General features: G+C 47.9%; 1 protein-coding gene across 2 annotated transcripts in view; it reads right to left on the reverse strand.

Moving 5' to 3' along the window:
• The window catches only part of LOC142767940 (endoribonuclease Dicer-like), a 17,799-nt gene extending 5,818 nt beyond the window's left edge, over nt 1-11,981 (reverse strand). For both annotated transcript variants that reach the window (XM_075870164.1, XM_075870163.1), the window contains exon 1: nt 11,815-11,981. In XM_075870164.1, the coding sequence (XP_075726279.1) occupies nt 11,815-11,967 (153 nt within the window). In that variant the 5' untranslated portion in view covers nt 11,968-11,981. The remainder of the gene's footprint in view (nt 1-11,814) is intronic.
• Between the last annotated feature and the right edge of the window lie 845 nt (nt 11,982-12,826).

Below are 12,826 nucleotides of genomic sequence, written 5' to 3' on the forward strand. Positions count from 1 at the left end.
CTGCCGCGATTGTGGATGTACCCCCATGTTTGACCAATGTGAATTGATAAAAAAGCACCCGTCACAATTAACTCGAGAAATTATAGAAGCGCATTGTATAGCAAGAGCCGGCAGCACGTGTATTAGCGCCCCTTCTTTGGGTTTATCTGAACATGAAGTGGCCTTCCTTAATCAGGGTAACCGCCTATGAATGTGTGATATGTGACGGTGTGATGTTGTGTGTTATCTTGTCGTGGCGTTAGGGTGGTTTTGTATGCTTGCGCCGGTCTACATATTTGATGCAGTTTGACAATAAAGCTCAGTTGGAAGTTAGCGCTCTGTCCTCTTGTGTCGGTCTGCTCGGCCGTTTCTTCTTCCCCGTAATGTGCTATACCAGTTCAAGTACGACGAACCAACTCGCCCAATCTTCAACACTCGTGGACATCATCCAAGTATACAAGACACGTCTGCCACTTTAGTCCAGCTTGTACAGTGGCCATCATGCGTTGAAACGTGGCGGGAGCGGAACAGAGACCGAAATGCAGCACTTTAAATTCGTAGAGCCCGTCAGGCGTCACGAACGGGGTTTTCTCATGGTCGCCCTCGTCAACTTCAATTAGCCAGTACCCTGACTTGAGATCTAATGATGTAAAGGACTGGGCATGGCGTAGACGGTCTAAGGCGTCATCGATCCGTGGCAGGGGGCAAACGTCGCGTTTTGTGACTTTGTTAAGCCGTCGATAGTCGACGCAGAAGCGTAGTGTGTTGTCTTTTTTCTTTACTAAGACAACAGGTGACGCCCACGGACTTTCGAGGGTTTAATGACGTCATCATTCAGTATTTCTTGAACTTGACGTTTAATCACCTCTCTTTTCTTCGGGGACACACAGTATGGATGTTGGCGTAGAGGCCGCGCCGCTTCCTCGGTAATAATGCGGTGTTTTGTGACGGTGGTACGCTGAACTTTCGATGCTGTGGAGAAGCAGTCCGAGAATTCCCTCACAAGGTTTAGCAGCCGCTCTTTTCGTGAATCTGGCAAGTCTGGATTAACGTGACTGCGGCTTCCCAGGTCAGCACAAGCTTTTGCATGCGGTAAAGTCGTATCCAAAATGCCAATATCGAAAAAGTTGGTGATTTCACTGAGAAAAGCGACAGTAGTCCCTCTAGGGACGTGCGAAAACTCATTGCTGAAGTTGGTCAGCAGAACTCGAGAGCGTTTATTGTCTAACCGAACAAGGCATCGGGCTATGCATATGTTTCATTTGAGCAGCAGCGGGATATTTGCCTCTGCAATGCCTTCATAGTCGTTGAATTCATCAAAAACGTCGCAGGCTACCAAGGTGAACACGCTACTCTTCGGCGGTAACGTGACGGCATCGTCAACAATTCTCAAAGCAGTGTTGCGCGCTAAAGCGTGTGCCATATAAAACGTCACCTGCGACTCTTGCAAATCAATCACGGCTCCATTATCACGCAGAAAGTCCAGTCCGAGAATTCGGTCCCTCGAGCAACTCGGAAGTAATACAATATCTCCCAGATACGTAAATTCGTGAATACTGACTCGCGCTGTGCACCACCCCACCGGAGTGAGAAGATGGCCTCCTGCCGTACGTATCTGCGACCCAGCCTACTGGGTAGAAACCTTCTTCAGCCTGCAGGGGCATGACCCGTGCTCATAACGGAAGTGTCTGCTCCAGTGTCAATTAGCGCCATTACTTCTTCGTCGTCCACATTTACCGCAATGTTTGATGTCACCACTCTTGGCACCACGTTTGACAGCGTCTGTACATTTTTTTGCTGCCGTCACTGTCGTCGTAGTGGAGAATCTTCCGTAGAGTCAACGTCAGTGGCCTCTCCTCCGGAGGTCGCTGCACTCAGTTTTCCCGACTTGCAGGACTTGGTGAACCGCGTCTCGGAGCGCCGTGTGAATAGGCTGGGCTCGGTGACCTGTAGCGAGCAAGCGACGATGAGCGAGGCTCTTGCGACCGATGTTCGATACTGCGAGAATTCGAGATGAAACTCTCTATTTCCTGTGGTTGCTCGCCAGGTCGTGGACGAGGGGCATTAGGCGAAAATCCACGGAGACCCACACGAAAGTATAGACATGTTCGGTAGACGTGTCCGGCTTCCCCGCAGTGGAAACAAATGGGCATGTGGTCGGCTGTACGCCATATGTCACTCTTTTTCGGTCTTGCTTGCGCGATGAACGGTGAGCTGCGAGGACGAAAGCCTACCTCCATTTGCTGAGCGTGTCGCTCATTGGGGCAAAATACGCTGGTTGAACTGCACGATGGAGGACCTCGCACTGCTTCCGCGTAGCTCATCTCGACGCAGTGCCTCTGTTGTCGCGCCTCGGACGGCTGGGAAGCGTGAACGGCTTGCCGTAGCTCGGCGCGTAGCATCTCCGCAATGGAGAGCTGCTCTACAGGTGAAGCAGTCTGCTGCATTTTTTGTAGCTCTTCCTTAATGAGAGTTCTGATAAGCTCTCGCAACGCGCAGATGTCATTGCCGAGAGTGACAGAAGTGACCTCACTTGGGTGCACACCACGGTCATACTGCCTGGCACGCTGTTGAGTGGCCCTCTCCATGGCGGTGGCTTCTTCATGGAACTCCGCAAGTGTCGCAGGCAGGTTTCGAATCAGGCCGGCAAAAATCTCTTCTTTAACACCATGCATTAGGGGGCGAACTTTATTAGACTCGGACATTGAGGGCTCCGCACGCCTGAAAAGCCGATCCATGTCCTCTACGTAAGTCGTCACTCTTTCGTTAGGGCCTTGAACCCTGGCCTCTATAGCACGCTCCGCTGTCTCTTTCCCGTCCTCTCGGGCAAATGCCTTGCGGAACTGCCGGTGAAACTCATCCTATGACGTAATCGCTGCTTCATGGACGTTTTCGTAGAGTCCTCCAGGAAGCAGTACACATAGCGTAGCTTACGCTTTGGGGTCCAATCGTTGATGACGGCGACCCGGTAGAAATGCTCGAGCCAGTCGTCGGCATCTTCAAAAGCAGCTCCGTGAAATGTCTTCGGTGTCTAGGGCTGGTTGATAACCAGGTGCGCTGGTGCTGGCGCGGTGACGTTAGGCGGTGTTTGATTCATAGTCCTCTGACGTTCAGGCAGCAAACCGTGCTGTGGCTTGAGTCCCTGGAGACGACGGCTGGAACGTACGTGCACAGGGGTAAGCTCGGCTGAGCTACTCGATGAACTTGCGTCAGGGGTGCTTTCAGGGGACCGTATCATCTACCGTACCCCGAACTTCCACCAGAAAATGTCACAAAGACACAAGTGCGCAGGTACTAAATAGGGCGTTTACTTTCGTAACCCGGGGGTTACAGAAACGCGAACACCACAGCACGCGCACTCAGGATTACTTCGTTGTCCTCCTCAGAGGCTGGCTACTATAGTTGCCAGCCTACCTTGCGTCAATATGATTATGAGAGACGCCGTAGTGGAGGGCTCCTGAAATTTCGACAACCTGGCGTTCTTTAACAAACACCCAAAATCTGAGCGCACAGGCCTACAGCGTTTCCGCCTCCATCAAAAATGTAGCCACCGTAGCTGGGATTCGATACCGCGACCTGCGGGTCAGTAGCCGAGTACCTTAGCCACTAGACCACCACGGCGAGGCACGTACGAGAAATGTTTATAGGTCACTCTTAAATCAGAACAACCTTATGAGGCGGACGTAATATATGGCATACATGGCTTTCTAGTCCTGATTACCTTGTGTGGACGTGTCAATTACTTTCATCATATATTCACGTCACGTGACATCAAGTTTGGTATATGTGGAACTCCCGAAACGGCTGTAAGCATGCTATAAGCGTAGGAAGTAGTCATGTTTGACATGAGACGCATGTCTTGATTATCATATTTGGAAGTGTCACTTACCTTTGTCACCCGTTCACGTCACGCGGTACCAAATTTGGTATATGTGAGGCTAGCGAAATGACCGCGAGCGCATTATGAGCGTGGTATGTTGTCTTATTCGTACATCACACGCATGTCATGGTTATAATGTTTGCACCAGTCATAAACGTTCGTAATTCATTGACGTCTCGTAACACCGAATTTGGCATGTGTGAAGCTAGCGAAACGGCCGCGAGCGCATCATGAGCGTGGCATGTAGCCATGTTGTTACAATATACACATCTCATGATTATCAAGTTTGCACCAGTCACATACCTTCGTCATTCCTTCACGTCATGTCATATAAATTGTGGTATATGTGAAGCTTGCGAAACGGCTGCGAGTGCATCATAAGTGTCACATGTCTTGTTCTAACACGCATCTCATGACTATCATGTTTGCACCAGTCGTATACGTTCGTCGTGTATTCATGTCCCGTAATGGTATATGTGAAGCTAACGAAACGACCGTGAGAGCACCATGAGCGTGGTGTGTAGTGATTACTCATGACTTGCATTACATGCATGCCATAATTTCAACGCTGGCGTCTGTCACTTGTGTTCGCTATGCAGTCATGTCATACCATACCAGTTTTTCAACATGCCATATGAAGGAAACCACCTCAAGAGCAGCAAGGCCATGAAATGTAAATCATGACAATAATGACGTACATATGACATTTATCATGTTGCGACTAATGAGTTATGCTTGACATACAGTCATGTTATGCCATACCATATTTGGTATCGATGCCATTTACAAAACGGCCAGGAGACCTGAAAGTCGAAGGTGGCTAAATAGATAGATAGATAGATAGATAGATAGATAGATAGATAGATAGATAGATAGATAGATAGATAGATAGATAGATAGATAGATAGATAGATAGACAGACAGACAGACAGACAGACAGACAGACAGACAGACAGACAGACCTTCAGCTATCCGATATTTGGGGTCTTCTCTGGCTGTCTTGACTTTGAAGATACCTGCGAAGGGCCCACTGATGGCAGAGAAATCTGCCCCGGTGTTGACTAGAGCGGCGACGTCGATGCCGACGATAGCGCGTTGATGAAATCTTAGGTACGACCACGAAGTTTTGACTTCAGGCTTTCGTGCGGTTTGCATCGCGTTTTTCAGATTTCGTCGCGCCATCGTCGATGGTGGTTTATATTCAGTATGTCGTCCTACAGCTGCCCCACCTCCATCGGTTGCTGCCCTAGAAATTTGATGATGATATATGGTGTTTTTTGGCGCAAGGGTCATTTGATGGCCAAAGAGCGCCAGTTGATGAGACAGGAATGTGGACAATGATTGTGATTAGCGGCTGTATAGGGGCCATAAAATTCCTCGCCGTAAAGCGGGTAAAAACATACAATTAATAAAATCATGACCATGCCGTGAAAGGTGTGTATGGTGCGAATAGATGGCAAAAGTTAATGATAATAAAAACGATGGTGGACATGTATGGCATTAGCACAAGTGCCTCACTCATTCATACCCTTGCGTCCAAGGGCCGTGAGGCAAGTGCTTTGTTGTGTAGCCACCGCAGCGAAAACCTCTCTGGAGAGGTCGTGCTACGGTATGCCCGGGTATATGACATGAAAGCTATGAATTTCTTTTAAAAACGCTAACAATGATTTGTGACTAAAAAGCGGTTCCCTACCAACGAACATTGCAGGGTGTCAAGGTATATGTTGTCGGTAGGGTGAAGGAAAGTGTTGTTTTCTTAGAGTGTCCAATTGTTTGCACTGAATTAAAATGTGAAGAACTGTTAGTGCTTCACCACATCTGTCACACAATGGTGGATCACCACCGGAGAAAAGGTATGAGTGTGTCGTGTATGTGTGTCCAAACCTGAGCCTCGTTAATGTTACCTCTGTGTGACGTGATTTTGATACTGGTGGCCAATGGCCAAGGTGTGGCTTGATAACGTGTAGTTTGTTTTGTGTGTGTGTATCCCATTTGCTCTGCCAGTAGTCCCTGAGTTTTCGTTTGAGAGACGGCTTAAGATCAAGGGCCGGGATTGATGTGGGTGTAATGGCGGTGCTTTCGTGGGCGGATGCAGCAAGCTGATCCGCCATCATGTTGCCTTGAATCTCACGGTGCCCTGGCACCCAGCACACAATAACATGTCGGTTGAGTGTGTAGAGTGTGCATAAAATAGAGTAAAGTGAAACGAGGACAGGGTTTTTTTGTTTTTTAAGACTGTGCAGAGCCGTTACCACACTGAGGGAGTCTGTATAAATTACTGCTTTTTGTATTTGTGATTGTTTGATGTGTTTAGCTGCCACAAGTATCGCGTAAGCTTCCGCTGTGAAGATACTTGTGCCTGGATGTAGAGGGCCAGCATCCGAAAAGGAAGGGCCAACAGCAGCGTAGGACACAGAGGAGTTAGACTTAGAGGCATCTGTAAAAAACTCGGGACGTGTGTATTTGTGTTGAAGTTCCAAGAAGTATGTTCGAATATGGGCAATAGGCGCATGTTTAGTAACTTCTAGGAAAGACACATCGCAATCTATAGTCTGCCACTGCCACGGTGGCGGGTATGCTACAGGAGCCATTAAACTGTGTTCGAGTGTCACTCCAGTGTCCTCAGCTAGACCCTTCAGGCGAACTGAGAAGGGCTGCCTCATTGAAGGCCTGTTTTGAAAAAGAATGGAGCTCGACAAGTCATTAATAGTAGAGTATGAGGGGTGCCTCTTGTCTGCTTTCACCTTAAGGAAATATACAAAGGACATGTAGGTTCTTTGCCGATGAAGCGACCACTCATTTGACTCAACGTAAAGGCTTTCTACGGGGCTGGTGCGAAAAGCACCCGTATAAAGGCGGATGCCCGAATGGTGCACGGGATCCAGCATCTTCAAAGCACTTTGAGTCGCAGACTGATAAACAGTGGCCCCATAATCTAAGCGGGTGCGAATAAGGCTTCTATACAGGTTCATGAGGCATTTCCTGTCACTACCCCACGTAGTACGTGACAACACTTTTATAACATTCATGGCTTTTAAACATTTAGTTTTTAAATACTTTATGTGGGGTACGAAGGTCAACTTGTTGTCCAAGATTAAGCCTAAAAATTTATGCTCGGCTTTGACGGACAGACGTTGCCCGTTCAGTCGAATGTCAGGTTCCGAGTGCATGCCTCTCTTTCGAGAGAACAGGACACACATGCTTTTTTGTGGGTTAAGTCGAAATCCGTTTTCATCTGCCCATTTGGAGACCTTATTTAAACCCAGCTGAACCTGCCGCTCACACATGGCCAAGTTACATGACTTGAAGCCAAGCTGAACGTCGTCGACATATGTACAATAGAACATATTGCGGGGAATAGACAAGTGCAAGGATTCATTTTAATAATAAAAAGTGTGCAACTAAGCACACCACCTTGTGGCACGCCTGTTTCCTGGACAAATGTTTGGGAGAGCACACTGCCCAGACGGACACGGAATGTCCGGTTGGACAGGTAACTTTCGATTATATGAAACATTCTTCCGCGCACACCAAGGTGGGACAGGTCTCTTAGAATTCCGAAACGCCATGTTGTATCATAAGCCTTTTCTATATTGAGGAACACAGAGAGAAAATATTGTTTATGGACGAAGGCGTCTCTGATCTGTGCCTCGATACGAACAAGGTGGTCTGTGGTGGATCTACTTTCTCGAAACCCGCACTGAAATGGGTCGAGCAAATTATTTGTTTCAAGAAAATTTACAAGTCGGCAGTTTATCATTTTTTCGAAGACTTTGCACAAGCAGCTTGTAAGTGCTATAGGCCTATAACTCGAGGGTAAAGAAGGGTCCTTGCCCTCTTTCGAAATGGGAATAACAATAGCCTCTTTCCAGGAGGTAGGAATAGTGCCAGAAGACCAAATAGCATTGTACAAACAAAGTAAGGTTTTTCGGGTTTCGTTTGGTAGGTTTTTTAACATTTCATACATCACATGGTCAGAACCTGGCGCAGAAGTACTGCAGGAGTTTACAGATGCTCGGAGCTCAGCTAGACTGAAAGCTTGGTTATATGCTTCGTATCTAGTGAATTTGTGTTCGAGTTTCTGCTTTTCTATTCTTGTTCTGTATTTTTGGAAAGTGTCAGTATAGTGGGACGAGCCGGATACCTGTTTGAAGTGTGCACCGAGGAAGTTTGCCTGATCTTCCAAGGTTTCACCCTGAGTGTTTACGAGTGCGAGTGAATGTACTTTTCTTCCTGCTACCCTACGAACCATGTTCTAGACTTTGGCCTCTTGTGTATACGAATTTATCCTTGATAAAAACTTGTGCCAACTTTCTCTTCTGGCCTGCCGACGCATTCTCCTGCCTCAAGATTTTATTCTCTTAAAGCTCTCAAGGTTTTCCGCTGTCGGCGAGTTTCGCAGCAACCTCCATGCCCTGTTCTGTTCCTTTCGCGCATTACGACAGTCTGTGTTCCACCATGGGACGTGTCGTTTGCCGGGCATTCCAGATGTTTTTGGTATGCACTTGGCTGCTGCGTCAGTTAGAAAAGCTGTGAAATACTGCACAGCTTCATCTATGTTTAACCTACATATGTCTGTCCAACTCAAACGTGTAGTGTTATGGAACTGTTCCTAGTATGCTTTGTTTATCAGCGATTTGGGAACGTGTAGAGGACTTTCATATGTTGTTTGTGAACTCAACACTACAGGAAAATGGTCACTACAATATAGAATATTTATGATTTTCCATTTGAGTAGGGGTAGGAGTGAAGTTGATACGATGCTGAGGTCGATAGACGAGTAAGTTTTGTTGGCAACATTATAGTATGTTGGCTCTTTCCTATTCAACAAACAGGCACCGGAAGAGAAGAGAAATTTTCAATAAGATGACCTCGTGCATCACAGCGAGAATTGCCCCACAGTCCACTATGTGCATTTAGGTCCCCAAAAAGCAAATAAGTTCTGGCAGTTCGTCTATTAAAGACTGAAATTCACGTCTTTCAAGATGGTGGTGGGGAGGTACATACAAAGAGCAGATGGTGACGAGTTTGTTTAACAGTACCGCTCGAATAGCCACCGCCTCAAGAGATGTCTGGAGTGGTAAATGTGTACAAGCTACTCCATGGTTAATAATACTGGCTACGCCACCGGATGACGCCACAGCATCATCTCGGTCCTTTCGGTATATGACGTAAGCACGTAAAAAATTTGTATTGGAGGATTTTAGGTGTGTTTCCTGTACACACAGCACTTGAGGTGAGTGTTTGTATAAAAGCTCTTGTACATCGTCGAGGTTCGTAAGCAGTCCTCTGACGTTCCAATGTATAATTTGTGTGTCCATATTGGAAGTAAAGTAGTGCTGTGTGTACGTTAAGCGAGTGACTTGTTTAAGCTGGAAGGTCGAGCTCAAGTACCAGAGCCATTGTCAGGCCCTGTTATGAGCTTTTTAGTTCTCTTGGCGCGCTCCAAAGAGCCGCGCCGTTCTTTTGGCACCAGGGGTGCCGCCGTATCCATTGCCTCCTCGGAGGCACTGGATGCCCGCTCATGCGAGCTGGTTTTTCGAAGCTTGGGCCTCGCCTGGCGAGGTGAGGCCTTGAGACCCGAGGACCCTGGGATCTCTGGTCTCTGTTCAATAGTAGGCGGAGTAGACTCAACTACTGCCGCCTTGGGGGCAGGCGCCACAGCCAATGGCTCGCTCTGCGCAGGCCGAAGGAGTGGCGAGGGCTGGCGCGACACTGCCCCCTGGCGCGCCGCATCAGCATATGTGGGGCCATAAAATGGCGAGACTCTTTTTCTTGCTTCTTTAAATGTAATGTTTTTTTATCTTTAAAGTGATGATCTCTTTTTTTTTCCAGAAAGAACATGAACGTGAGTACGCGGTATGATTTCCGCCACAGTTCACACAGTGTGATGGTTCTTCGCAATTGTCAGAATTGTGGCCTGACACTCCGCATTTTGCACAAGTTTGGTGACCACGACAGCTTTGTGAGCCGTGGCCATACTTCTGGCATTTAAAACAAAGACGCGGGTTAGGTATGTATGGTCTGATCGACGTCTTTGTGTACCCTGTTTGAATACTTTCTGGCAGATTGCTGGAAGCGAACGTGAGTATCAGGTGTTTCGTTGGTGTTACCTTGTTGTCTCTTCTAATGGTGATCCTTTGTACATTGGTCACATTCTGACTCTTCCACTCCTCCAGAAGTTCCTCTTCAGTCAAGCCGAGGAAATCAGCATCAGATACTACTCCACGGGTTGTGTTCATCGATATGTGTGGCGTTACAGTGATGGGGGTGTCACCAAAAGTTGATATATTCTGTAGCTTTTCAAACTGTTCTTTTTCTCGAACTTCAAGGGGGAGGTCTCCGCTGGCCATTTTGGTAGCTTTGTACCCGGCTTCAAGAGTTTCTGTGAGACATCTGGCTACTACAAAGGGTGATACGGTTCTGGCTTGCTTGCTGCTTATCTCACTATGTATAACATGAAAATGGGGGAAGTTTTCACTTGATCGGTTGAAAAAGCCTAAGTCTTCGGTGCGTACACGCTTCAAGGCGGTACGATAACCTAATAAGGGAAATCCTCTATGCATGCCAGTTTAATTTTCTTCAGAAGCGTTGGCGGCCACCCAACACGGAGCCCAACGAGGGGACGCTACAAGTTTGTGGGCGCTAAAACCTGCAGACGCCAGCCGTACAACGCAACTATAACCCAATGCGCCTAGACCAAGGTAGGCTATTTGCACAGGGTTAACCCTAGCCGCCAGGAAGTTTGGAAGTAAACGGAAGAGAGTAGAAGACGGGACAGATAAATAGTAAGAGATAAAGACGAAGATGTAGGGAGAGGGAGATAGGAAAAGGCGACTGCCGATTTCCCCTGGGGGGGGGGGTCAGCCCAGGGGTGCCGTCTACATGAAGCCGGGGCCAAAGGGGTGTGTTGCCTCTGCCGGGGGGCCTTAACGGTCCAATCACCCAGCGTCGGCTCAACCCCCAGGATCCCCTTTTCCCCGGACACGGCAAAGCCACGCACGGCTAGGCGTAGGAGGGAGTAGAAACTCCCCCGTTAGCTCGGGTCCGTGGTGTCGCTACACACCAAACGCCTACTTGCGCAGGCGCCCCTGCGGGGCCCTAGAAATTTCCGGATATGGGCTCACAGTTCAGTCCTGGGGGGAACTGGTGTATTTCCAGTGGTGTGGAAATGAGGCAGGTCTTGAAGAGTAACGAGATGGCCGTCAAAGTCTCCGCTGAGATAGTCGCTAATTTTTTGCGGCAGTTCACCTCCCTCCAGACGTGGTGCGTTTATGGCAAAAATACGCAGTGCTATCTGTCCGATTGGCAGCAGCAGCGATAGGTGTGCTCAGCCTAACCGATGTGGAAGCAGTGGGCGTTGTTTGGGGGCGCGCCAGCCGCCATTTTTCCGAGGGGCACGGCCCTGGCCGACATGTGGACACGTCAATGACGTTACAGACGGTGGTGGTGTCTGGCGATGAAGCTAAAGTGATGCAGCGTCTTGGCGTGCAATAAACTACTGAACCTTCGCTGCATCGTCTGATTGTTTTATTACTCTAGCAAGAGCGCTGTTTCATATTGTGCATTATTTTACTAAAAAAATGTTCATTTCCAGTCCCTGTAAAGACGTGTACACAATGACATTGCTCTGTAAGGCTTCATGGTCAAGCATACTGCGATGACGATTGCTCGACGCCACAGTCCGCTTATCAATGCCGCAACACTGCACGCTGCCCAAGTCGGGATGTAAAGCATTTAGGCGGGCAGTTTTAGCACTTCGACCTCAGGACTACTACTCATTCCGACATTAAAGTTTGTGCACACCGTTGAGAAAAAGAAATTGGAGGAAATACACAAGTCGGCGATGCTACAGGAAGCGAAAGCGTAGCGCAGCTGTCCGCTGGAGAACGTCAAGCAAGATTTACGAGCTTTCTTTAGGATACGTAGTTATTGTTGAAGTGAAAGGAACTTACCTTGTCACGGAATGTGTAGTTTATAGCCTCCTCAACCTCGCAGTAGGCCTGGGCTGCCTGCTGCAGACAGGCGTCCCGGGGGTCCCACTGCTCGCGAGGCACTGGATGCGTCCAGCTGAAGAAGCCGCTGGACACTTTCGATTCCACTGCCATCTCGAGAGTCTGCTTCAATCTGCAGAAATGAGGGGCATGTCACAGCTTACTCGGTGCGTAGTCAAAATTAGGTGCCCATTATTTAACTCCCAGTGACCCAATTCTTTAGGGGCAGATCACTACGGCATCTCTCGCCATCATATCGTGGTTTGGGGACGTAAAAACACCAGCAACTACTATTATTCAAAATGTTGCATTTTATTTTTTCTTAAATAGTTTATTGAAAGAATATTTCCATGCTTGAAATCTATGCAGAGATGTGCAGAAGATTCAAAAGTTTCATTGAAATTGGTGAACAAAAATATCGCAGTTTGCGCAAAGTCGCGCAGTGTTGCGTCCAGCAGAGCTGGAAGGTCTCACATGTCTTGGTCAGGCTTTAAACCTTTAACCTGTCTCCCTCCCACTCCCCTTATGCTTGCTCTTATTTTTAGTCTGTTTTTTTAAGTATGCGTCTTTATCCATCTAGGTGGTTTGGTCTCTCGACCTTTCTTCTTGTTTCTTCTCTTTTTTTTTTGCTGTCAATCTCCTTCCTTTTCCTGCTTTTTTTCTAATTCTTTTTTCTCCTTTCTGTGTACTCGTTCTTCCGTCCTGCTCACTTCCTTTTCTCATCTCCTTCATATACTATATTATGCGAGGCTACACAATGCACTACAACCTTGTCTAGATAGACAACCGGTAACGATGCCCGCTTTCGGATCCTGCGCACGTGAGTTCGTGTCCCGCCTCACTCAAAATTTTCTCTTCATCTTTCTTTCCCTTTAACTCAAAGGGACAAAAGACAGCATCTATATGCTGGGCCACTTGTTTTTGTTCTCAGCCTCGTCGTTCTGGTCTTCGCATTTCAGCCTAGCGCGCGACC

Source organism: Rhipicephalus microplus, chromosome 1 (assembly GCF_043290135.1).
Source record: "Rhipicephalus microplus isolate Deutch F79 chromosome 1, USDA_Rmic, whole genome shotgun sequence".
NCBI lineage: Eukaryota > Metazoa > Arthropoda > Arachnida > Ixodida > Ixodidae > Rhipicephalus > Rhipicephalus microplus.